This window comes from Trachypithecus francoisi, unplaced genomic scaffold (genome assembly GCF_009764315.1).
Source record: "Trachypithecus francoisi isolate TF-2019V2 unplaced genomic scaffold, Tfra_2.0 Lachesis_group5, whole genome shotgun sequence".
Lineage (NCBI taxonomy): Eukaryota > Metazoa > Chordata > Mammalia > Primates > Cercopithecidae > Trachypithecus > Trachypithecus francoisi.
Genome location: NW_022681470.1, coordinates 56,818,555 through 56,845,943, shown reverse-complemented (window position 1 = coordinate 56,845,943; position 27,389 = coordinate 56,818,555). Strand labels below are relative to the sequence as shown.

The window sequence follows — 27,389 nt, the reverse complement described above, 5'->3', positions numbered from 1 at the left end:
ATTCTCCCTTTTACCTGAGAGCCTGCACACACAGACTGAAACTCTGCTATGCATCCCAACTGCTCAGGTACATACACAGGCAACTTAAACTAGCTCTAAATCAGGTTGTGTATATATTTGGTGGTGGGGGGAATGGAGGCTGGAACGGATTTTTGATTAAATGTTATTATGTAGTAACAGTGCGTGTTTTTTTTTTTTTTTTTTTGAGACAGAGTTTCACGCTGTCACCTAGGCTGGAGTGCCGTGGTGCTATCTCAGTTTACTGTAGCCTGGACCTCCTCAGCTCAAGCGATCATCCTGCCTCAGCCTCCCAAGTAACTAAGACCTCAGATGCATGTAACTACAGCTGGCTAATTGTTACATTTTTTGTAGAGACACGGTCACTATGCTGAGACGCCTTGTCTTAGGCTCAGGTGATCCTCCTGATTTGACATCTCAAAGTGCTGGGATTACAGGTGTGAGCCACGGCACCTGACTGATCATTTCCTTTAAAATATATATTCTTGACTTGTAGATGATTTAAAAATAAAAATCATCAGACACTGCAGAATATGACTGGCTCATAAGATTTGCTAGGCTACCTTCTCTGTGTGCCTGAACTATTTCTCAAACCAAAAGACTGAGAAAGCCCACGTCCACAGCAAATGCAAAAAGGGGCTCTGCCATCCATTCATTTAACTAACATATACTGACAGCTTATTATGAACAGGAAAGTAGATGCCTGGGAAAAAATTACCTAAAACCAACTGTGTACAAAACTACTACCCTGTACAATTTATATCAGTCAAACTACCTCACAAATGAAAAGTACTTAAGAATGTCACTTTATTTTTCAGGGAAAATTAGAAGCGAATAAAGATGACTGAAAACAAACTTTCCCTTAGCCTTCTAAATTTATGTTGAACTTCGAGCTCTGGAGAGCAAACTTTTCATAAAAATATCTCTAATATGCCATTTTAAAGCCAACTAGAGTTCATCTTAGAGATAACTATTCATGGACACATGTGTAATATTGAGACATAATTAGAGATTATGTTTTCCAATGTTCCTCCTAATTAGTCACTTAAGAATTCTAATCTTTTTACTTTGACATGAAGGGCAAGACTGGGTAAATAAGATCAAATAGGAAATGTAAGATAATTTAGTAGTTTTTAATGGGATTCCTTTTACAAATAGAAAAATTAAGTTTCTGCAGTATGAGGACCTCCAAAACCTTTATGACATACTTTATAATATTACCATAGGAAACCCCACATTTTCCTAATTAGATAACAGTAAAACTTGTATCTATATGCAATACTATTGCTATTGTAGAATCTGAATTGTTTGGCCGAGTGTGGTGGCTCATGCCTGTAATACTTACACTTTGGGAGGCTGAGGTGGGTGGATCATTTGAGGTTTGAGACTGACCTTACCAATATGGTGAAACCCCATCTCTACTAAAAATACAAAAATTAGCCAAGCGTGGCAGCACGTGCCTGTAATCCGTGCTATTTGGGACGCTGAGGCAGGAAATTGCTTAACTCGGGAGGCAGAGGTTGCAGTGAGCTGAGATTGTGCCATTGCACTCCAGCCTGGGTGACAACAGCAAAACTCTGTCTCAAAAGAAAAAAAAAAAAAAGAATATGAATTGTTCACAAATTCTTCATCAGAACTGAAAGAGAACTTACAGCATTTTCCATTTAAAGTTGTTTGATATACATATTAGAAATTTCTTAGGGTAAGGAGAGTGAAATTGGGACTATGCCTGGTATCAGCCAGTCTAGGTGAGCTTAGGAGAAGGTGGAATGCTTAAGGCCGAATAACCAGACAGTATCTAATGAGGCTATAAATGTTGAACTTAGCTCAGAGAAAAATTAATTCTTTAGTCTCCAGGCATGACTTTCTTTATAGTCCCTGGGTCAATGAGAAATTATTTTGAGAAAGAAAAACTCACTACAGATGTCTGGGGTTAATATTTATTTTCAGTCAATTTGGGTAGTACAGACTTAAATCCTATTTTATCAAATTTTAAAATATCCTCATCCGTGTAGGTTTCTATCTTTATTTCTACCTCCTCCTAGCCTAAATGATATTCTACACAAGAAATACCTTAGCAGAACTGCAAAAAGGAAGCAGATTTACCTGAAACTAATGAGCTTCAACTTCAGCAGCCTTTACTTGCACAGAAAATTCCACGGCTTTTTGAGGGACTCAAGCAATGTGTATGCTCCAGGTCTAATGTTTTTGTAAAATTTGCAAAAGAAAGAGATTATTGTGGTCTTTTTCACTGAGAGCTTCCTAAATTGTATAAAATTCAGGGTCCACAAAGCTGGGATTAATCTCTGCTGCAAGTGACCACTGACTCGGGCTAATAAGTAAACTGGCAAGAAGCCTTTTCATCTTCAAAGATGTCAGACAAAATATTATCAATTTTTTTTTTTTTCAAATGACTAGAAGTAAATTAAGTAAGGTTCGAAGTAGTGGGAAACTAAGTCCTGTTGGAATATTGGGAGACTGAAGAATTATAATAGATGAAACACTCATTGCTATTAGCAGGGTTATTGATTCTGATATGTATGACATATTTATGCTCATCTGTAATTTTGTAGATAAATCCCTGGATTTGTTTTCTAATCCAAACCCTGACACTGCTCTGCCCCAGGAGGAGAGAAGCCTTGGAAAGACTATAGCTTGGATTCTTGTGCTACTACAGAAATGAAAGTTGAAAGAGTTCTTTAAAAAGCAACAAAGATCATTAAAGAATTGAAGATAAAGCTTACAAAAAATATTTAAAATAACCAGCAACTTTACCCTCATAAAAAGGACAACAGAGGAAAACAAATTGGGTCTATGCCAAGGCACTGATACAAACATCAGATGAAATTCATCTATAGGTTTCATACTGAAGGAGAAAAATACCTTTAAAGGTAACATTTCACACTTTAAATACAAGAAATCCAGTTTCCTAAGCTCAGAGCCAACCTCAGAATCAAGAACGCCAAGGGAGGAAGCACTAAATGTTCTCAGCCGTTATTTCTCTGCATATGTAGCCAACTGAATTTGCACACTGGTGTCTGCATAGGCGCTTAGTCTTTTTTGTGCAGTTTTAAACATTTATTTTAGGTTCGGGGGTACATGTGAAGGTTTGTTACCAAGGTGAATTCGTGTCATGAGGGTCTGTTGTACAGATTATTTTATCACCCAGGTGTTAGGTCCAGCACCCAGTAGTTATCTTTTCTGCTCTCTCCCTCCTCCCACCCTCCGGCCCCAAGCAGACTCCACTGTCTGTTGTTCCCTTCTTTGTGTTCGTGAGTTCTCATCATTTAGCTCCCACTTTTTTTTTTTTTGAGACAGAGTTTTGTTCTTGTTGCCCAGGCGGGAGTGCAATGGCATGATCTTGGCTCACTGCAACCTGCACCTCCCAGGTTCAAGCAATTCTCCTGCCTCAGCCTCCTGAGTAGTTGGGATTACAGGCACCCGCCACCACGCCGGGCTAATTTTGTATTTTTAGTAGAGATGGGGTTTCTCCATGTTGGTTAGGCTGGTCTCGAACTCCTGACCTCAGGTGATCCACCCATGTCGGCCTCCCAAAGTGCTGGGATTACAGGTGTGAGCCAATGCGCCCAGCCAGCTCCCACTTATAAGTGATAATATGCAGTATTTGGTTTTCTGTTCCTGCATTCATTTGCTAAGGATAATGGCCTCCAGCCCCATCCATGTTCCTGCAAAAGACATTATCTTGCTCTTTTTTATGGCTACATAGATAGGTGATCAGTCTTAGACCCCTCTGTCTTAAATACTGAAATAAATTTAGATTCCCTAATGTCTAAAGTTTTTAGGTTTTCACATAGCTGCAATTCAGCAAGTCATGATGTAAAGGGTTATGATGAAGCAAGGGGTAGCCACGTGTTCCATCTCTACTGACAGGCCCACAGGGAATGACACGTGGTGCAGAAGGAAGGATTTAAGTTGTACATAAAAGAACGTCTTGACTACTGCCAAACTTTAAAATAGATGGCAGGGGCCAGGTGTGGTGGCTCATGCCTGTAATCCTGAGGCTGAGGCGGGCGGATCACTGGAGGTCAGAAGTTCGAGACCAGCCTGACCAACATGGTGAAACCCTGTCTCTACTAAAAATACAAAAATTAGCTGGGCATGGTGATGGGTGCCTGTAATCCCAGCTACTCGGGAGGCTGAGGCAGGAGGATCACTTGAGCTCAGGAGGCAGAGGTTGCAGTGAGCCAAGATCATGCCATTGCACTCCAGCCTAGGTGACAGAGTGAGATTCCCTATCAAAATAATAATAATAATAATAATAATAAATTAATTAAATAGATGGCAGAGAATGTGTAGAGAATCCCCACCCCTGAGAAATCTTTGGGAAGAGCTTGAATTTATATCTCCATGGAGTGGTTTAGCTGTGCCTTCTGAAATAAAAATAAGAATTAGAATAAATGAATAGTTCCCAAAGGTGACGTCTGAGAACTGGCTCTGGCACCTGAATCTATCTGTTTAGGGAAATTTTAGAACATGTGCATGATTTTTCCCTAGATTTTCCCCTAGATGGTCTGGTTCCCCTTCTCCACAATGGCTCCCAAAGGCTTAAGCCAAAAACCTGAGTCCACCTGCCTCATCTTCTCTCAAAGTCCTTTTGGCAAATTCTGTCAGCTTTACCTCAACATATATCCTGGGTCCCCCCCATCTCCATTCTCATGCCCTGATCTAAGCCACCATCTTTCCATCTCTCCCCTGGGCTTGACACATACTGCATATTTAATTAACATATGTTGAATTAATAAATATATGAATGGATGAACAATTCATCAGGTCTGGGGTGGAACTTGGGAATATGTAATTTTAAAAAGCTAGTGTCGAATCACTTTAGGCACACTGGGCTAGATTGCCCCCTCAATGTGTGCATATACTGGAAGGATGATTTGGTATCATTAAAATAATAACTATGAAATAATCCGCAATAAATCAGTTCTAGGTTAAAAAGAAAAACTTGGCTGGGCATGGTGGCTCACGCCTGTAATCCCAACACTTTGGGAGGCCGAAGCAGTGGATCACCTGAGGTCAGGAGTTCGAGATCAGCCTGGCTAACATGGTGAAATCCCTTCTCTACCAGAAATACAAAAGTTAACTGGGTGTGGTGGTGCACACCTATAGTCCCAGCTACTCAGGAAGCTGAGACTAGAGAATCGCTTGAACCCAGGCAGAGGTTGCAGTGAGTCAAGATTGCACCACTGTACTCCAGCCTGGGGGACAGAGTGAGACTCTGTCTCAAAAAAATAAATAAAAATTGAAATTAAAAAAGAAAGAGAAAACTTTCTGGTCAAAAAGAATGTTATACTGAAGAAATCTGAAGGCTGGGCATGGTGGCTCATGCCTGTAACCCCAACACTTTGGGAGGCTGAGGCAGAAGAATTGCTTGAGCCTAGGAGTTTGAGACTAGCCTGGGCAACATAGCTAGGCCCCATATCTACAATAAATAAATACATAATTTTTAAAACATTACATTTGTTTAAATTAAATATGAAACAAGGACCAGGACCTCAAATACATACATGTCATCAATAACCTAAATTTATCTAGAGGAAAAAGTTCTGTTGGAGACAGTGACAAAAATAACTAAGCACATAAAAGATACCAACTCCTTTAGTACGAGTTTAGATAGTAAATTAAAAACAAAACAATATCGAAATGCACTTTCAGCTAAATGCTGGCAATTAAGGGAAATCCTATACCAGGACTGAAATCATGACATTATGTGGCAGGCATATGTCCCTGGTACATTTTCAATCCTTCTGGCCCCCAATGCTTAAGTTTTTCGAGTGGCTCCCCTTTGCCTTGAATAAAATCCATATGAGAACTGTATGTATAAATGACCTGCTCACCTGTCCAGCTTTACCTCTTGCCCCTTCCCTACCTTTGACCTTCCAGCCATAGGAATTACTTGAAGTTTCCAAGAAGTACAATGCCAATGCCTCTTTTTTTAACATGAGCTGTTCTTTCCTAGTGATGCTTCCCTGAACCCTCCCTTACTCCCGCCTTGTTGTCTATAAGAATTAAGTTATACTTTCCAGTTCAAACATAATCTTAAACATAGCTGGGGTTATTTGTGTGCTGTCATAACCAAGTATTTGCATAAGATTTCATGGTCAGAGTTTGCCATTGTGTTTAGTGCTGCATCAATGTCAGGAGGGGTTCTACTTTAATTGAGAAAACTGCCATGGAGACTTGTAAAGTGAAGACAGCTTCCGTCTATTTTTTTTTTTTTTTTGAGATGGAGTCTCGCTCTGTCCCCCAGGCTGGAGTGCAATGGGTGATCTTGGTTCACTGTAACCTCCACCTCCCAGGTTCAAGCAATTCTCCTGCCTCAGACTCCTGAGTAGCTGGGATTACAGGCATGAGCCACCACACCCAGCTAGGTCCTGTATTTTTAGTAGAGACGGGGTTTTGCCATATTGGCCAGGCTGCTCTTGAACTCCTGACCTCAGGTGATCCTCCTGCCTCGGCTTCCCAAAGTGCTGGGATTACAGCACTTGATTCTGTTATATCTCCAGCAATTTAGCATAGGGACTGACACACAACACAAATTTGATAAATGTTTGATGAATGTGTGAGTGAATAAATGAATATGTGAATAAAATCTGACTCTGGCCTGATCCTAGGTCAGGACTACCCATTTATGGCTGAAATGTTTTAGGGGCAACTTTGAGAGTGTGATTCAACAATAAAGAAAAATACTACACCCCAGTAAAATGTAGGTGTAATGTGTTTTGATCCTTTCAAAAGCTAAAAATCTCAGTTGGACCCTTCCAAATATGACTGAAATGAAGTTATGTTTACTAGATTGTAACACTTCATTGATAAAATCATAAAAGCAATTCTCAATGGTCAAATAAAACTCCTTCAATAACACTCATTAGCAGGAATACCAACAGATGAGTGCAATATAGTAATGCTTTTAGGCCAGGCATGGTGGCTCACACCTGTAATTACAGCACTTTGGGAGTAGTGGGTGGATCACAAGGTCAGGAGTTCGAGACCAGCCTGACCAAATGGTGAAACCCCATCTCTACTAGAAATACAAAAATTAGGCCAGGTATGGTGGCTCACATCTGTAATCCCAGAACTTTGGGAGGCCGAGGCAGGCGGATCATGAGGTCAGGAGCTGAGACCAGCCTGACCAACATGGTAAAACATAGTTTACACTAAAAAAAACAAAAATTAGCTGGGCATGGTGGCATGCACCTGTAATCTCAGCTACTCAGGAGGCTGAGGCAGGAGAATTGCTTGAACACGGGAGGCAGGGGTTGCAGTGAGCCAAGATCGTGACACTGCACTCCAGCCTGGGTGACAGAATGAGACTCCATCAAAAAAAAAAAAAAAGTGAACCAGGGCCATTGTTTACACTGCAGATATCTGATGTTACTTGAACTGAGTGTTAATAGCAATATTGCTGTTATTGCACTCAGGTGTCTTCCCCCAACCTTAATTTACGTGCCAAACAGATCCATAATTTTTTTTCTCCAAAGCTGGAACAAGAATCAATTAAAGTACATAATAATGTGTTAACTAGCTAATACAGCAGTTAACATTAAGGGGCATTTCAAGCCTCTGAGTTTTTAGCAGTAGAGCTTTTCTTTCATTTGCTCTGTAAGATCTATAATTGAAAGAATACCATGAGAGATGCCTTTCATCAGCTCCGCGAGTTACATTTCCTGCTTTGATAACTGTACAAGGAAAATCTAAGGCACTTCAAGCTCCCCAATTACGTTTGATTAGCTAGTCAAAATAATATAACAGCTTTTCATCACCCAAAGGAAAACTTTTGAAGAATTCTATTGCCAACACTTCTGCACAAACACTAATCTATATCATTATTTTATAAGGGGAAATGTAATATTTAGTAAGTTTTTAAAAAATTAGGCAACAAGTAAAGCCTCTTATTCATCACAACTTTAGATCAAAAAGGCACACGACTGTGAGGATAAGATATGTGGTAAAGAAGCATTTGCAGCAGTTTCAGAGTCCACAGGATACAGTGATCAAAACGAAACAACAGTCCTTAGAATGAGCCAACATTTCAGAGAATGTGTGTGAAAACAGGATATGTACTCAAAACACTGTGATACACACAGACACAGATACAGATACACACACACACACACACACACACACACACACACACACAATCTGCCAGGGAGAATTATTTGGGACCCCGAACTTGTGCATGCAGGTAACTGTTTTCTAGCAAATGAATATGAGTGTGCCTATATGAAAATAAGGAACACTAAGAAGTCATTTAAAACATTATTCTGATAATTTTCAGGTTATTGACTCTATCTACAGAATGTTGCTTACAAGTAAAGCAAAGATGTCTACATATTGCCTTTACCATTGATAAATCTGTATCTGTCCTTTGAGTCTTGAGCACATTAATTCAACATGTATGAAGTGTCTACCACGGGTCATTCCCATAAAAATGTTTTTAATTTAAATGAAATAATTATCCTGCTCTCTCAGGTAAAACATGCTATAAACAGCATGTAGACATGTGATAGTCAATTCATAGGAGGTGGTTCTGTCGTAGAATTTAATAATGAACACTACTAGACCTCTGATGAAAGGCCAGTTACATCCATGCTCCCAAAATGAAAGACAGAGACCAGGACCTTAAGATCTCAGGTTGCATTTCACCTTTGCGAGGTTCTTATTGCACAATAAATGATAGAATTTAGACCTATTGGCCAATTACTCCATCTGTCACGTAAAGAAATGGTATTCTTACAGAATTAGAAGCTGGATCAAGTTTGGTTGTAAAGTTAATCCCGGGTTGGGTGCGGTGGCTCACGCAGGTAATCCCAGCACTTTGGGAGGAGGTGGGCAGATCACCTGAGGTCAGGAGTTCAAGACCAGCCCGACCAATATGGAGAAACCTTGTGTCTACTAAAAATACAAAATTAGCCAGGTGTGGTGGCACATGCCTATAATCCCAGCTACTTTGGAGGTTGAAGCAGGAGAATCGCTTGAACCCAGGAGGTAAAGGTTGCAGTGAGCTGAGATCACACCATTATACTCCAGCCTGGGCAACAAGAGCAAAACCCTGTCTCCAAAACAAAAAAAAAAGGTTAATCCCAAATGATGTGCACTCTGAGTGACACTGACATTTCCAAATATTCAAAATAATGTAGTTTTCTGTTAGTTGTCTGAGAGAAATGATAAGACAACATTTCAACAAGTCCTGGGTACTTCAGACTTATTATTTATTTATTTATTTTTATATTTATTTTTATTTTTATTTTTTTTTGAGATGGAGTCTTGCTCTGTCGCCCAGGCTGGAGTGCAGTGGCCGGATCTCAGCTCACTGCAAGCTCCGCCTCCTGGGTTTACGCCATTCTCCTGCCTCAGCCTCCGGAGTAGCTGGGACTACAGGCGACCGCCACCTCGCCCGGCTAGTTTTTTGTATTTTTTAGTAGAGACGGGGTTTCACTGTGTTAGCCAGGATAGTCTCGATCTCCTGACCTCGTGATCCGCCCGTCTCGGCCTCCCAAAGTGCTGGGATTACAGGCTTGAGCCACCGCGCCCGGCTTATTTATTTATTTATTTTTTGAAACAGAGTTTCACTCTGTCAGCCAGGCTAGAGCATAGTGGCACAATCTTGGCTAACTGCAACCTCCGCCTCCTGGGTTCAAGCAATTCTCCTGCCTCAGCCTCCTGAGTAGCTGGGATTATGGTGCCCGCCAACATGCCAGGCTAATTTTTGTATTTTTTTTAAGTAGAGACGGGGTTTCACCATCTTGGTGAGGCTGGTCTCGAACTCCTGACCTCGTGATCCACCTGCCTCGGCCTCCCAAAGTGTTGGGATTACAGGCATGAGCCACCGCACCCGGCCCAGACTTAATTCTTCTTGTCAAAGCTTTTGGCTGTTCCTTCCCAGGACATAATACTTGAAGAATTCATGGAATTGGTCCAGGTAGGTCAAGAACATAGCATGTGAAAATTATTTCCAAGGAGGAAGTTAAAGGTGAGGAAGACACTGGTGACCATCTGTGGGACTGGTGGAGACATGGTTAAAAGACTGAAGTTGAACAGCCTTGTCATGGACAGAAACCCTTACACCTATTTAAAAAGCAGGGATTTTCAAGTTGCTTTTGCATTGACTTCATGCATAGTCACCTTGCTAAGCCTGCAGTCCCAGTATTCTCTCCTGCCCATACCCATCCAAGCTGAGCAGCTACTCCCTCTGCACCCACCCTTGGAAAATGGCACTGTGTGGAAGTCACCTGCCACAGTGGAAGGACAGATATAAATCCTATTATCATTAACTGCAGCCCATCTCTGGGGTCTATTTAACCATTTCTCTTGACTCTTCCACCCATTCTCAGACTTGTAGGGAATGAGTTGCCTTCCACGCTCAACCACATTTCACCTGAAGGGCAAATGCAGATACAGCTGACGACAAAGTAATGCCTAAGGGTGCTTCTTGAGGTATAAGAAGGAAAGGAAAAAAAGTTAATTAAGAAAAGAAAAAAGCAAATTGGGACAGAAGAAAAGTGGACAAGAAGGAGAGAAGAGAAGATAAAGAAAATGATGTACAAGGTTAGTGTCCCCCATGGAGCCAGCCAGGGTGCCCATGCCACTGGCTGCCTGATTTTAGCCTACTATATGAGAGGACACAGGTGTACAGGGGAGTTAGGTTTTAAGTATCAGACATTCAAGAAATACCTAGCTGCTAGGTTAGGTGATGTGGTTTATGTCATTTTTGTTGTTCTTGGCTGTGGGTGGTTTTCTTGGGTTAGAGCTTAATGTCTTTAGCATGAAGAAGAGTTTAAATGGCCAATTTCCATGGAGCCATTCTGCAAATAGATGTTGAACTCCCAAAGATTTTTATGATCTACTTCCCAAGGTATAGAAGAATAAGTCAGAGCAAAATCATTCTTTATTTATCCTGGAAAATAAAAAAGATCTATTTTACCTTATAGGTTCAGAGGGCAAAGTCCTTCAAAAGTGTGTTGAGGGATGTCACATACAAGTCGTGTTTTCTGTGTGTGGTTTTTTTTTTTTTAACCCATTCTGTGACTTTGTATGACAGTGTGCTGAGAAGGTGCCGGGGGCGCAGGCTCAGTGGGCTCTACCTCCCCCACACTGAGGAAGTAACACTGGCAGCCTTTCCATAAGATCTGTGAGCAATCTGTGTGCCTGCTGGGTAAGCATAACTACTGGAATAAGCAGGGACCCTAATTATTCTCAGCAAACAAGCATGTGGCTACTTCTAGGCAGACAAGCTGACAAAATTGCTTCTACCGATTGTTCAGTAGGAACCAGTGCTGAGCACCGAGAGGTTGGAGGAGGTAAGGTAAGCCTACCCAGGTATTCACAAGCTGGGGAGGACCACAACGCTACTGCATACCTGACTGCCTCATTCTGTGCCCCTCCAATTACATATAGCCTGATTTTGCAAAAGGAGGCTTAAGTTTCTGCAACCAACAGCAAGACCCTGTTCCTGTTCTGATGGGGACATATTGAATTATTTTGTCTTCAGTTTCCCACGATGGTCTCCTTTTTTTTTTTTTTTTTTTTCAAGACAAAGTCACACTCTGCCACCCAGGCTGGAGTGCAGTAGTGCGATCTCGGCTCACTGCAATCTCCGCCTCCTGAGGTCAAGTGATTCTCCTGCCTCAGCCTCCCAGGTAGCTGGGATTACAGGCAAGCGTCACCACACCTGGCTAATTTTCATATTTTTTGTAGAGAAGGGGTTTCACCATGTTGGCCAGGCTGGTCTCGAACTCCTGACCTCATGTGATCCTCCCACCTCGGCCTCCTAAAGTGCTGGGATCACAGGCATGAGCCACCACGCTTGGCTAGGCCACCTCTAGTTAAAAAAAACAAAAACAAAAACAACCCGGGGCCAGCGCGGTGGTTCATGCTTATAATCCCAGCACTTTGGGAGGCCGAGGCAGGTGGATCACCTGAGGTCAAGAGTTGAAGACCAGCCTGGCCAATGTGGTGAAACCCCGTCTCTACTAAAAATACAAAAATTAGACGGGCATGGAGGCGTGTGCCTGTAATCTCAGCAACTTGGGAGGTTGATGCAGGAGAATCGCTTGAACCTGGGAGGCAGAGGTTGCAGTGAGCCGAGATCACGACACTGCACTCCTGCCTGGGCAACAGAGTAAGACTCTGTCTCAAAAACAACAACAAAAACGAAACAAAAAACCAGCATAACAAATGTATGTATCTTTGGGTAAACTTATGAAAAACCACTCTCTTCAGGAAAAAATAATAAAGTCCTTTAAGACCTGTTGGAATATGATACAGAGGTGAGCATATTGATAAATGGCAATTATCAATTATAAAGTATTTTATACATCCTGCTCTTTCAGGTAAAACATCCTGTAAACAGGCATTTAGACATGTGATAGTCAATTCATAGGAGATGGTTCTGTTGTAGGCTTTAAAAAGCAACACTATTGAACCATTGATGAAAGGCCAGTTACCTCCATGCTCCCAAAATGAAAGACAGAGACCAGGACCAAAAATATGTATATGGAAGTTCTTTGTAAACAGTCAAGTACTTTACTGAAAGTACAATTTGGCTGAGCACGGTGGCTCACACCTGTAATCCCAGCACTTTGGGAGGCCAAGACGGATGGATCATCTGAGGTCAGGAGTTTGAGACCAGCCTGGCCAACATAGTGAAACATTGTTTCTACTGATAACACAAAAATTAGCCTGGTGCAGTGGCACACACCTGTAATCCCAGCTACTTGGGAGGCTGAGGCAGGAGAATTGGTTGAACGCAGGAGAATTGCTTGAACCCAGGAGGCAGAGGTTGCAGTGAGCCAAGATCACGCCATTGCACTCCAGCCCAGGTGACAAGAGTGAAACTCCATCTCAAAAAAAGAAAAAAAAGAAAAAAGAAAGTACAATTACGGCCAGGTGCAGTGGCTCATGCCCGAAATTCCAGCACTTTGGGAGGCCGATGCAGGCAGATCACCCTGAGGTCAGGGGTTCAAGACCAGCCTGGCCAACATGGCGAAATCCCATCTCTACTAAAAATACAAAAATTAAATGGGCGTGGTAGTGCCTGCCTGTAATCCCAGCTACTCAGGAGACTGAGGCAGGCGAATCACTTGAACGCAGGAGGCGGAGGTTGCCATGAGCCAAGATCATGCCACTGCACTCCAGCCTGGGCGACAGAGTGAGACCCTGTCTCAAAAAAAAAAAAAAAAAAAAAAAAGAATGATTTAACAAACTTTTACTAATAAATTAACTTGACATCGCTGTGGGTCATAATGACTGATGGATGTATCCTCTACAGAGAACATGTTATATGAGAGCCATGGTCTTTTACTCCCACACTGACCAAATGACCATACATTGTGCTCACATCATAGGACTGTCCTAAAGATCAAACTAGAAAATGGCCTGGAAGCATCTAGCACTAGAGCAGGTACTTAGTGGGTGCCCAAGAAAAGTTACTTCTCTTCTCCTTTACCATACGACCTTGAGCAGAGCAAGGAAAATGCTCACATCTGTACCATTTTCTAACAGGCCTTAAAGGACTTATATTACTGAAGAGAATGGTTTTTCATAAATTGACCCAAAGATACGTAAATTCATTATGTTTTCTTTTGTATAATTAGAGAAGGTCATCATAGGAAACTGAATACAAAATAATTCAGCACATCCTCATCAGAATAGGAACAAGCGCTTGCTCTTGGCTGCCGAGGCTTAAGCCTCAGTTTGCAAAACCAGGCTATATCGAATTCGAGGGGCACAGAAGGAGGCAGTCAGGTGTGCAGTAGCAGTGTGGTCCTACTCTCACTGTTCAGATTCAGACACCTGACGATGGTCAAGCTAGTTAAACATGGATTTCTTGGGTGTGCCTCGCTATTCTCATGTTCTCCCCATGGTTCCAGTAGATAACATACAGATTAATATGAACAGGAAGCTCATAAGGCATGTGAACAAGCAGACCCAGTGTGAAGTTACGATCATCACTACTCTCTCACCAAATATCCCGGCGCCCCAAGGAGGATATGTTTCCATGGAAACTATTAGTGCTCAACTATGCTGAAACCAAGCTTCAGGGAGCTTCAACTGAGTCTACAGTTTGTAAACGTATACTCAACAAATAAAGCAAATTTACTTCTTTTTAAAAGTAACAAAAACAGCTCTAAGGACAAAAACAGATCAGGATTGGCAGGGACTGGGATGGGGAGAGGAGTTTATTACAAAAGGACACGGGGTAATTTTAAAGTGTGAAAGAGTTGTTCTATTACTTGTACATTAAAAACAGTAAATTTTAGGAAAAGTAAATTTTATCTTAGTAGAAGTAACTAGTGCATGGGAGTTTTGAGGTGACTGGTGTACTTTCAAGATACCCTGGTAAGGCCAGGCGCGGTGGCTCAAGCCTGTAATCCTAGCACTTTGGGAGGCGGAGATGGGCGGATCACGAGGTCAGGAGATGGAGACCATCCTGGCTAACACGGTGAAAACCCCGTCTCTACTAAAAATACAAAAAACTAGCCGGGCGAGGTGGCGGGCGCCTGTAGTCCCAGCTACTCGGGAGGCTGAGGCAAGAGAATGGCGTAAACCCAGGAGGCGGAGCTTGCAGTGAGCTGAGATCCGGCCACTGCACTCCAGCCCCGGGCGATAGAGCAAGACTCCGTCTCAAAAAAAAAAAAAAAGCTACCCTGGTAAAGAACAATACACATCCCCATAGTAAACGAGCATGTTCCACTGCCCCACGACAGGCATTGACTGAGAAGAGCTGATTCTTCCAGTGAACTGTGACAAGAAGAAAGCTCAGAAGAAAGCAAGAAGAAAGATAATGGCTTTCTGAGTCTACAACAGACACATGCAATATACCTATATAAGCAAGAAAGGCTGAAATAACATAAATTCTCATCCAACACTATCAGCCACACCAAAGCCTTCTGTTTCAGGTCTGCTTGGAAGAAGATATAAAAGCAGATGCCTAACACCTTAAGAAACCTTAGAGACCATGTATCAAACCTGCTGATTCCAACATTCTCTCCAAATTCACAAAGACAGAACACTTTTTTTTTTTTGAGACGGAGTCTCGCTCTGTCGCCCACGCTGGAGTGCAGTGACCTGATCTCGGCTCACTGTAAGCTCCACCTCCCAGGTTCATGCCATTCTCCTGCCTCAGCCTCCTGAGTAGCTGGGACTACAGGCGCCCGCCACCACGCCCGGCTAATTTTTTGTATTTTTAGCAGAGATGGGATTTCACCGTGTTAGCCAGAATGATCTTGATCTCCTGACCTTGTGATCCACCCACCTCGGCCTCCCAAAGTGCTAGGATTACAGGCGTGAGCCACCGCGCCCAGCCAACACTTTCATATCTACTTTCAGCCGAAGAAAAACCAGTTTTATCATTTCCTTGTAAACCTATGCAGGTTCAATTTATTTCATTCTGGCAACTTTGTGATGAGTATGGGAACTGGCAATTGATGGTTTAATGTGCCTTGAGATCAAATTTTGATTGGAAAATATTCATTGAAAAATTTGACTAGAAAACAAACTTTAATGTTTATTTTCTTTGTGTCATCCTTGTGCTTCCCAGATTAGCTACTTTGCATCCAGAGAAGTGAAAACAAAGGTAAGCAAAGTGGCTATCACTCTATGACATCACATGTCAACGAGGAGTGCTGGTGTTGGACCCATGATTCCCGACCACAACTCTCAGGAGAAGGCAAAGGAGAGTCACATGGCAAGTAAATGTGGTAGACACCGAGCAGGATCCTCTCTCTCAGTTTCTCTATCTCTCCCATAGAAAAGTAGGGCTGGTCGGGCACAATGGTTCATGCCTGTAAACTTTGGGATGCTGAGGCGGGTGGATCACCTGAGGTCAGGTGTTCGAGACCACCCTGACCAACATGGAGAAACCCCATCTCTCCTAAAAAATACAAAAATAAGCCAGGTGTGGTGCCGGGCGCTATAATCCCAGCTACTCCGGAGGCTGAGGCAGGAGAATCACTTGAACCTGGGAGGCAGAGGTTGCAGTGAGCTGAGATCGCACCATTGCACTCTAGCCTGGGCAACAAGAGTGAAACTCCGTCTCAAAAAAAAAAAAAGTAAGGCTGCCAAGTACAGTGGGTTACGCCTATAATTCCAGCGCTTTGGGAGGCTGAGGTGAGATTATCACCTGAACCCAGGAGTTCCAGACCAGTCTGGGCAACATCACAAGACCCCATCTCTACAAAAAATAAAAAATTAGCTAGCGTGGTTGCACGCATCTGTGGTCCCAGCTATTTGGGAAGCTAAAGTGGGAAGATGAGTGAGGCCCCAACACAAGGTCAAGGCTGCAGTGAGCTATGATCATGCCACCGCACTCCAGCCTGGGCAAAAGAGAGACACTCTGTCTTAAAAAAAAAAAAAAAAAAAGTAGAGCTAAGTAAATTTACAAAAGAATATAGCTTAAAATTGGGGCAGAGTCAATAATGTCTAAGATTACAGGCCTGTATTGGGAAAGGTAACTGTGATTTAGGAAAAAGGATCTAGAAGGTTAAAAATAAATAAATAACGCTGCTCAAATAGCTTCCATAATGGGCTAGAGAAAAAAGGAGGTTTGCTCCTCCCTTGTGCCCTCGCTTTAGATAAAGCTACACTTAAAAACTGACTTCAGCATGGCTGCTAAATTCCTTTGGCACAAACTCCCTGAGTCTCTGAGACCTATTTTCCACAGAAATGCTAGTTGGGAGTTTCAGTCGGGATTAATTTAGATTTTTTAAAATATGTACATGTATCAGAATCATTCATCGAGGGGAAGTTCTGATATATCCATTCCCAGAATTCTCTTAAGACATCTGGTCTCATTAGAAGATCAAATAGATCCTCCAGATTCATTAGCTGTTTAACAAAGTGGGAATTATTTTCTCACTGCTCTTGTGTTTGTGAGATATTCAAGACACAGGTGGAAAAAAATAACTGAAAAAGAAGTCAATCTTCTTGACTCACAAGGACAGCTCTTTCAGCAGAATACAAAACTCTGGAATTAGCTCTTAATTTCTAAAAACACAAGGAAACAGCCAAGAGCATAGGTCATTTAACAGATTTGGTTTAAAGATCAGAAAATTTTATAATTAGTGGTTCACCTATCACCCGGTTACAATCCTGTATTCTCTTTTTTTTTTATGGACAGTTTCATGAATTCGTGTGTCATCTTTGTGCAGGGGGTCATGCTAATCTCTATAACTTTCCAATTTTATTGTATGTGCCACCAAAGTGAGCACCCTGCATTCGCTTTCTGCTATCTCAACAAGCATACATAACAAGAAACCCATACTGAACCTGCCCAGCCTCTGGTAGAGCACAGGATATAATCGTGTTTGGGCGCTTTAACTGCAGAGCACAGCCCATATGCTGTCACTGAACCAGATCCAGGAGAGTCAACTATCCACAGAGGGTAAGGCACTAGAGAATGCTTCAGAAACTCTTTCAAGGCCCAGAAGTGCTGAATCCACTGTACTGAATGATACCCCAGGGGCCTGAAAGAATTATCGTAGCTTTTTTAAGTGTCTCATTCCCTCCCAGGGGGTCATCTGGACTCAGGGAAAATCTGTCTCACTGATTATTAGTGATTTGGTAATTGGATGGTAGTGATGGACTTCTGATAACCTCGAGATTTGCTTTAGCTTCACTGGCAAAGGACTGTTTTTTTTTTGGAGTCAAAGGTTACACTGTCTATTTGTGTGTGTGTGTGTGCGTGTGCGCTGTGGGGGATGAGGGAATGCACACAAGAGGACTGCTTCTTTGAACCTGAATCTACCAGTCCCAGTTCTGCCATTCAGTAGCTGTATAATCCTAGGCAGATTACATTCCCTTCTGCCTCAGTTTCTTCATATGTAAAAAGAGGTGGGGTCAAATGACCTCAATCATCTCTTCTAGTTCTGAAAAACCTTGTGATTTCTAGGCAATAAGTATCTTTTGATGCACATCTGTTGTTGCAAAAGCTACAAGTTTCAGAGTATTAATTTCATCTTTCTCAAGCCATTATTTTGGATGAAGACCAGAACTGTCCTTTTTAAGTGTGTTAAAAAAACAGAGCAGCTCACTTATATGTGTCCTCTACCCTTTTCCCTTTCATCTTCCAGCTCTGAAATTCCATGGTTTCTATGAGAGTTGCGAAGTTGTAATTTCCTCTTTTTCATTCCAATATTTTGAATGAAAACCAGAATATCTTTTTTTACACCTTGTAGATGTATAGAAAAACAAAACAACCCACCAAATTTCCTGGCCCTACTGTTCCCTTAACTAGCAAACAAATGAAATCTGTATTCTCTTTTTTTCCTACATGGTAGAATATAACTTGTCCTGAGAGAGTGAGCAAGAGGTCATTTCAAAATTGCCTAATTAGGAGCAAATATGTGACTTTTCATCTTTGGGTTTTAGAGGTATAAAAAAACTGTCCAATAAGTATATCACTTGATAGGCAATTTGCTGTGAAGTTACCAAGAAAAGGACAGATATTTAATGAATAAGACAGGCACAATGGCTCCTGTCTGTAATCCCAGCACTTTGGGAGGCCAAGGCAGGATTGCTCGAGCCCAGGAGTTTGAGACTAGCCTGGGCAACATAGTGAGACCCCTGTCTCTACAAAAATAATTAAAATCAAATTGAATAAAAAAGAGCATTTATCTTCCTAAATGGTATTTTAAAATTACAACCTTTACAGAAAGATAGGGTGGGGACTCAGACTGTGGGTTTCAAGGTCATGCCAGGAGGAAGAGACCTTTTTTTCAGAGTTATTATCCTTAATCATAGCAGGTAGGCAATGCCAATGGATGGCCAATAAAACCTCCTCTAGAGCAGCATGATTTCCTGCAGGTCATGCCTCATTAATGGGCCGTGAAATCAATTTAGTGAGTCGTGACCAGAATTTTGTAAAAAACAAAAAATAAATTAGACTAAAGTAGAATAGATAGAAAATATCAGAGTGCATCACTTGTAGGTTATGTACTATCTGGTGAAACTTTGGTTTAGTTGTGTGTATGTGTCTGTGTGTTTGTGCGTCTCTGTGTGTGTGCCCGTGTGATGTGTTTGGTACGCTATGTCCCACCCACCGTAAAATACATTTCCTACTGCGTGTCACAGTTAAAAAATTTGAAAGCCACAGCCCTAGAAATGACTCAATGCTGGCTTCAAATGAGTTGGTTTGCTTTCTGACAAAGTAAATTTATAAACGAAAAGAAAAGGAATTCTTCCAAATGTCAATAGTCACCTCCCACCTTTCTACTGAAACTATCCTTAAGTTTTTCTGAATGCTACTCTTTGTTCACTGAAAAATACTTGAATCACTCCTGTTTAATGTAAGCCGAAGGCAAACTGTGAAATGGGTCAAAATTATCTTTCTTTTCTGGGAGCATCTCCCACCCCTTGTAGATGACCCTCATGTTTGTACTTTTTTCCTTTTTCCTTTTTCATAATTTATGAAAGACTGATAAATGCATTAAACAACACCATAATTGATTGAAAATGCTTTTATATGCCCTATTCTCAAAGATATTTATATTTTAGCCAAATATTTAACCTCGTGCTATATAAAAAAGCTCACTGTAAAATTTATCTGCAGAGGAGGGAAGAGAGAGGAATAGTGGAAAAAGCAAATTTTCCCAGCCTTCTTAATGCCTTACCTGCCCATAGCTATATTTACTTCATAATGTTTCCTTTTTACATGAAAGTAATATGCATTATTTCTTTCCTTGTTGATTTGTAAAATATATTTTTTCTCTGCAGTTGTCTTTATTTTTAAAAATAATTATTTATGAAACTGTTTTATTATAAACTCTGAGAGGAAACATGTTTTATTCAATGTTATATTTACCTTATACCCAACTTACCACTTGGCCAATTTTAGGTCCTTAATTAGTACTGATTAAAAACTTAATTATAATACAATCATACTACTCTATAACACATGTAATAGTTTTTGCCAATGTTAAACTAAGAGACTACAATTGCATGTTTTTGATCCTGAATATAAAAATTATGTAGATTCTGCACATTTTTCATAAAACAGCAATGATAATATCAATTTAAAACAACACCACTTATTGAGTATGTAGTATATGCCAGACTCCCATACTGGGTACTTAATCTACATATTCTCATTTTCCTTTGAAAACCTCCTCAATATAAGCACTGTTACATCTGTGCTCCCAATACTCCTCCACAAACACCACATATGCAAGTTACACATGAGAAAAACCAAGGCTCAGAGAGTGTAACAACCTGCCTATGAAGACATCATTATTAAGGGGTTAAGATAGAGTTCAGATCAAGTTCATTTGATTGTAAAAAGTCTGTGTTTTCCTCATTTTTATATTACCTAACCTTTCAATGGTATCTAAAATTATCATTTAGATTTTCATTTTCAAATACTTTACCTGTTCTATGAAGGACACAGTTTTGAATGTAAGAATATCAGGAAAGTGTTGGCGTGGTTTGTTTTTTCATGAAAAATGTTCTGATGATCATAAAGTGGTTACAGACACTAACACATACTCGGAAAATATCTGGCCTAATTGTGCTAACGCAGTGCGTTCTGCTTGCCCTTTGCAGCCTGAGGTATCCTTCAGCCATTTTTAAGTATAGCAATAAAGGACATGGGAATAAAGAGCTGGATGTGTCCACAGTCTTAACAGCGTGCTGATGGAATTTTATCAACTTATTTAGGTCTGTTCAGGTGACTTTTTTGCTTCCATGTACAAAGAACAGTGCTTAATGTAGACTGCTATGAAGGCATTATTTTCCACTTGCATGGCTTCCACATTCCCCAGACCATCTACTTACACAGACGATATTTAACAGTAACTCTTAAAATTAAAAGTCGGCTTTGCATTTTCTTTCTCTCAGAAATTTTACAATCAATCTCCTGTCCTAGGTAATCACAAGCTACAGATATTTAGCAGCCACATCTCTCCCTGTGACAGCAAAATGAAGAAATTGATTTTGTGACAAAATATACTTGGAAATCAAATCCAAGACTCACTTTTAAAATAGGAATGAAACCACTGACTACCAAATGTGTTTTGGTAGCCACTCTTAGATTCCAAACTTCTAAATAACTTTCCCACATTAATTCATACTTAAGTTTCAGGAAATAAAATAATTATGAATTTAAACATAGATGCCTATACAAACAAGTACTATGTTTACAATGTACCAGTCCACTAAAATCAACAAGACATAGATTATGAGAACTACAACCCAAGCCAAGTGAACTAGAACTCACCATTTGCCCATTCCCCATCCAATGACAGTAAACATCCTATTGGAATCTGCTCCGAAAACAAAGGCTTTACCAACCTAATGTCAAGGTAAACAGTAGTAAATACCTACTTGATACTACTAACCAGTGGTATCATTTTCATTCCTTAGAGTCTAAACACTACTAAATGTTGGCATTTTTTCCTTTGAAAGAAACCTTCAAGATGACACCATTATAACATAGCTCTTTACTTGGTAATTTTCAAGAAAAATCATTTACCAGGTGCTATTTCACATTGACTTGAAATGTTTTAAGCCACAAACCATCTGAATTAAAAGGAATACAGATATTCTGCTATTTAGAAAAAAAAGCCCGAGTTTCCTATACTTTATGTTAAATGCCACCCCTCTAAATTAAGAGCTACACAGAATCAAAGCCCCATAAAGTTAAGCTGCCATAGTCCTGAAGTCAAGGTAATAAAATTACGTCTACTCTGTAAATCATACAAAGTAGAAAATTAAGGAAAACGTATTTTCAGCACCAAGAATGTATTAATTAGGAACATAGGTCTCTCTTAAAAGGGGTACTGTACGTTGTAATAGCTGGTAGCATACCTTAAGTTCTCTGAAGAAGATACTACTCCTGGCCCACTCGACAATGGAGAAGAGAGTTTGATCTGCCATTTTGCACATAAGCCCAAAGGTGCTCAGCTTTTCGTGCTTGCTTCGGTTAGCCTGCTCTTGCTGCAAATAAGCCATGATTTTAGCCTGGACTTGAGGCTCATCTGGCTCACACTTCAAAAGTTCCAGTATCAGATGTGGAATGCTTGCTGGAGAGCTGGTCTGGTAACTATCCATATACGAATAGCCCATTATGGACTCGGGTGAGCTGGTATAGGGGTCTGGGTACTCAGACTTGATGGCCCGGCTAGGAAAGTGGCCATATGTTTGGTAACCTTGCAGGCTGCCGTGAGGGGGCATTGTCATGCTAATGGGGGATGTTACAAAGGGACTTCTGTCGTAGTCTGTAGGAGGCAAGGCAGCATGGTTCAGAGGTAGGCCTTTGGAGGCAGAATGGATGTTTTGAATTGCAGAGGAAATGGTCAGGTCAGAGGGCATAGCTTGGATCACCTGAGACATGGCCTCCAGCTTGAGTCCATTGGCTCGGATGAGGGCTTTTTTCTGTTGCTTCAGGGCCCTGTCTCTCTTGTACATTGGCCCAAACTTATTCCTTCCTCCACGCATTCGGTCGGCCCTTACAGCTGTTGGGGGCAGGGTGGGGGGAAGGAAGGAAAGGTATAAATAAGGTGCAAATTATTAGCATTCTTCAGATATTTAGAAATGTAAATCGACAAGAAGTGGTATGTGTGTGGTTGTTTTCGTTACAATAGCCCACAAAGATTTCCCAAAAAACTATGTCCTCTTTATTTATGAATTCCTTCCTCCAAGTGTGTGTTGTCATCAAAAAAATATTTTGGCTACGTAGGGACATATTAACCCTTTTGTGGACTGAGGAGAGTTCATAATTTTTGTTAGACATAGAAATATTTCACATAGGCCTGGTGCAGTGGCTCACACCTGTAATCCCTGCACTTTGGGAGGCCAAGGCGGGTGGATCACCTGAGGTCAGGAGTTCAAGACCAGCCCGGCCAACATGATGAAACCCAGTCTCTACTAAAAATGCAAAAAATTAGCCAGGCGTGGTAGTGGGTGCCTGTAATCCCAGCTATTCAGGAGGCTGAGACAGGAGAATCGCTTGAACCTAGGAGGTGGAGGTTGTAGTGAGCCAAGATCACACCAATGCACTCCAGCCTGGGCAACAAGAGCGAAACTCCTGTCTCAAAAAAAAAAAAAAGAAAGAAAAAGAAAATAAATATTTCACATTGCTAAGAAAGAGTATCAGTTGTTCTACTAAAAGTATATGCTTTTATTATGCCAGTTCCTTATGGAAACCCAAACTGCTTTGGGGTTTTCTTTTGCGGGGGTGTGGAATTGAGTTACCCATTTTTGGATTAAATTGTGAATACTTTCCCACAAGATACCTTCCTCCCTGAAAGCCATTTTGGCTACCTTGTTGCAATTACAAAAGAGTTGGGGACATGTTCTTCTTGGAAAATCATTTTCACCTGGACTTGATGAGCCCACATCAGATGACGACCAGTTATTGCTTTTAATTTAAGTAGAATTGGACATAATTAAAACAAACTCATTTCAGAAGCTGTCAAGACAGTCTTGTGCCACAGTGGTGTGTGGAGTCTGCGGCCATGACGAATAAGTTAGTTAGCAGTTCCCTCTAAGTCCACAGTGGCCAATGGCAATTAGACAGAAACTAGAGACCTTTGATAGCTTGTGACATATTGAACTTCCTGGAGGTTAAGTTTTTCAGCTTTTTATCTTAGGATTAGTATCACATTAAAAATTTATTGTGAATTCTAGGTATACAGAATATTGCACAAGGTTATAAACAGTTTTTCATCTGGATGATAATTTATTGAATATTCAATTGTTTCATATCACTCCTAAGGAAGCATGAGCATGTACCACAAGTGATTTACAATTATGAAAGCTTAATTTAAAAAAAAGAAAGAAAGTTTATTTAAGGTAAAGAAATGTAGCCTTATTATTTTTGTTGAAAAGGAATTAAATGACATGCAAAATCACAACATTTACTTATCTTCTGAGTCTCTTAGTGTAGTAAGCATCTACCACAATATTTTGCTATTTGGGAAATAATAGTGATTGATAATAAGAAAATTAATAAGCATCAATTATTTCCTTTCACGATCTCTTAAAAATGATACTGATATTAACAGTCCTCATAATAACCAAAGTGGCTATCTCTATTCAGAAGAAGTGTGTTAGCTATTCAGCAGATTTATATGATTTTTTTTTTTAGTATTTCTATCAAGTATGAGTCCCATATAACAGAAAAGTTCCAAATAAAAATAGCCTGTGCCTCATTGATCAAATAAAATGCACTCTTGTATCTAGCACCATCGGTGATATGTATCCCTTGTTATTGCTTTATTTGCAGTATATTTAATCCATGAAAAGCCAGTAGGTCAGAGGCTAGAAAGCAGCAACATACCATAGTAGTACATGAACTACAAATTATTTACAGCAGTCACATATTAACTTTACTGCCTGCCAATCTGTACATTGTAGTATAGGGTCTGCCCTTTTGACAAAGTTCAAGTGTGGTTTTTGAGGAGCCACTTTCTTGTTCTTGTCAAATCTTTGCTAATGATTTAATAGTTCATTATTTTTCATGTTTCCTGATTCTCAATTTTTTATTTTGCAGCCTCAGTCATTATCTTTTAAAAAAATACATTTCTACACTACCAAAAATATCCTACATGAGAAACTCCTTTTCACCATTAAAGGCTTTAACTCTTGCTTAAGAATCATGAAATTAGTAGTTACCACTTATGACAAGCACACCTATTTTAAAAAGGATTGAAATCAAACTTTTCCTAGGGTATCTTGATTTAAAAACTTAAAGGGTATTTTATTTGTAATAGTTTTACAAATTATTCTTGTTTTAAGTTGGATTGTTTTAGTCTTATTTTCATAACCTGATCTTTTTTCCTTTTTTGTGTCAAATGAATCTACTCCCCAAACTAAAAAAAAGGGGGGTGGGGGGGAAGATAACTAATATTTTAAATTTTCTTCCTAGTAGATGTCAACATGATTAAATGAGACTCAGACTATTCTGCAGATGAAACAGAGAAAGATCTTACAGTATTGTCAGTAGTGTTAAAATGCTGGGAAAATAATGTTACCATGCTATAAGTACAATGTTGTTTTAAAGTCCATGTCCTTGGAGAGTTTTAATAGGCAGTAGTCTTTAGAAGAATCTTACCTTCTAGCTTCATTCCAACACTTAGACATTTTTGAAAACGACAGTAAGGACAACGCTTTCTCTGTGTTTTGTCAATTTGGCAGTTCTGGTTTTCTATACATGTGTACCTTTTATTATTTTGGACTGTTCGCTTAAAAAATCCCTATAAGACAGAGAAAATAGTGAGACGTATTATAAATCTAACATCCGTCTTTTCCATTGTTTCATTTTAAGAAAATCACCAGTAAATCCTTTCATTGCACTGTTTGAGCCCTTATGTGGTTCTGTGGTTTATTTTACATTTCAGCAACATCAACCTTTCCAAACTGTGCCAGGCCAGGGTGGAGATTTTTCTGGTATCAGTTATATTCTTGAAGAATTAAGTCAAATCTTGGGGAGATTTGGCTACACACCATTTCATCCCAACAGTCAGAAAAAATACAATCTATATTGATAATTTAAAAAAAAAATCTGTTTTCCTATTATCCCACATGTTCCAGATAGAGGTACTCATAAAGTTCTGGCATTGTTTTTAAGTAGTCTGATATAATTTCAGTGATAAACCATTGAAAAATGCCAGTGGAAAAAACTGATTAGCAAAACACCTCAGATTTTTTTTTTTTTTTTTAACAAATGTCAACACTGGATAGTTAAAAGCAAAAGGATTTAAAGAGTAAAATGGGAAAATGCTCATAATTCCACTGGAATACATTCAAATATGGGGACTATTTTTAAAAAGGCAAAACTAATGGAAAGAAAAAGCATGTATCACAGATAGCTGAATTGTAGCACACAGGGTATGTGTTTTCCTTATATTTTATATAAAAGAGTTAATCAAAAATAAAATGTGTAGCTTTATAATATAATAAGGGCTTTACCAGGATAGTATTCATATTTAACCTACTCACCACAAAGAGAAACATTCTTACTTTGTTATAGAGAATGGAGGGATTTTCCTGGTGGTGGTTTAAGTAATTGTACTAAGTTTTCCACTTAAAAACAAAAACAAACAAACAAACAAAAAACTTTGAAAAATAGTGAATACTGAATTTACTGGGAATATATTAAAAAGTTCTGAGATAAATTCTTCAAGTATAATTTATATTAACAATATAGCATATTTTACATATTAAAATCCATGTATTTAAATAGGTTATACAATATATTTATAAAAAGTATTAGATTAAAAACTAAAATCTGATTTCTTGGTCTTTATGATATAAATTTCAAAAAATCCTTAAAATTATTTTGGAATAAATCAAGATGAAATCACACAGTTGGGAATTTAGGCTTTTATGTCTGTGGATAAAAAATGTTTAGACTTGTAGCACAGAAATACTCTGAAGTTAAAATGTATTTGGGAAATACTTTGTCATATTCCCTCTCAAGAACAACGCTGCTTTAAATATATATAAGTCAAGCAAAATCAATATTTAGGACTGTTAGAAATGGAAGTCTTTCTACAGCTATATCACTTTACTACAATAAAGTATTTTAGAACCATGAGACTGGCAAAGTTTCCTAAACAGCATAAATTTCTTTGCCTTTTGAACTAAATCAGACACACACTTTTAAGAATCATCTCCCTAAGACTCTCTTTCTCCCTCTTTGTCATTTTTAGTTGAGTCTTTAACAAGGGAGCCTAAATTTAGCTTAAAAGAAGTAATCCACTGGTTTATTTTGGTGTTGGACATTATATTTTTCAGGAAGCAATGTGTGAGCAAACCTTGCAGCTTTCACAGGTGAGGAGCCCATAATGGTACCCAGATACTTTATCTCCACACACAGGACAAAGCTCTTCCAGATCTTCATCATAGGAGTAATTCACCATTTTAAATTGAGACACTGAAACAAAAAGAGAAATGTATACACATATTCAGTTAATTTACATGTAGGTGTTAATCCCGCAACAGAAAGCATTTTTGGTGATTGCTGGGCAAATATCACATGGTAAAATATAAAATATAAATTAAAAACAATTTTTAGCAAGGTCTTACTGAACTATTTTTACAAGTAAAACATCTTTTGTCATCAATGAGCATGCACCTTATATAATTCCATGTGCCACAAACAATTCCAACTTCTTCTGTTAACATTTTAAACTGACCACTTTTAAACACAAGTCTCATAACTCCACAAAGCAACAAATAGAGAAGTGAATTGCATAAAGTAACAGTTTCGAATTTCTTTTAAATCCCTATGAAGTTAAGTTCCAAAATGTCACCTTCGCCTAAGGTAGAGAAACAAGCGCAGGCTTTATTCCCTCCCTGTTGAAGAGGTTTGCTGCAAGTGCACCTTGCTTACAGAGACAGCAGCGCCA

At 39.8% G+C, this 27,389-nt stretch overlaps 1 protein-coding gene and 1 non-coding gene across 4 annotated transcripts in view; both read right to left on the bottom strand.

The window, feature by feature from the left end:
- Positions 1 to 27,389, bottom strand: part of NR5A2 (nuclear receptor subfamily 5 group A member 2) — a 151,411-nt gene that overhangs the window by 108,298 nt on the left and 15,724 nt on the right. For all 3 annotated transcript variants that reach the window (XM_033197043.1, XM_033197044.1, XM_033197046.1), the window contains 3 exons: positions 26,796 to 26,914; positions 25,091 to 25,232; positions 21,844 to 22,490 (listed from right to left, as the gene is read on the bottom strand). In XM_033197043.1, the coding sequence (XP_033052934.1) occupies positions 21,844 to 22,490; positions 25,091 to 25,232; positions 26,796 to 26,914 (908 nt within the window). The remainder of the gene's footprint in view (positions 1 to 21,843; positions 22,491 to 25,090; positions 25,233 to 26,795; positions 26,915 to 27,389) is intronic.
- Positions 17,148 to 17,252, bottom strand: LOC117076998. Its single transcript, XR_004434600.1, has one exon. It is a non-coding gene; the product is annotated as a U6 spliceosomal RNA (small nuclear RNA).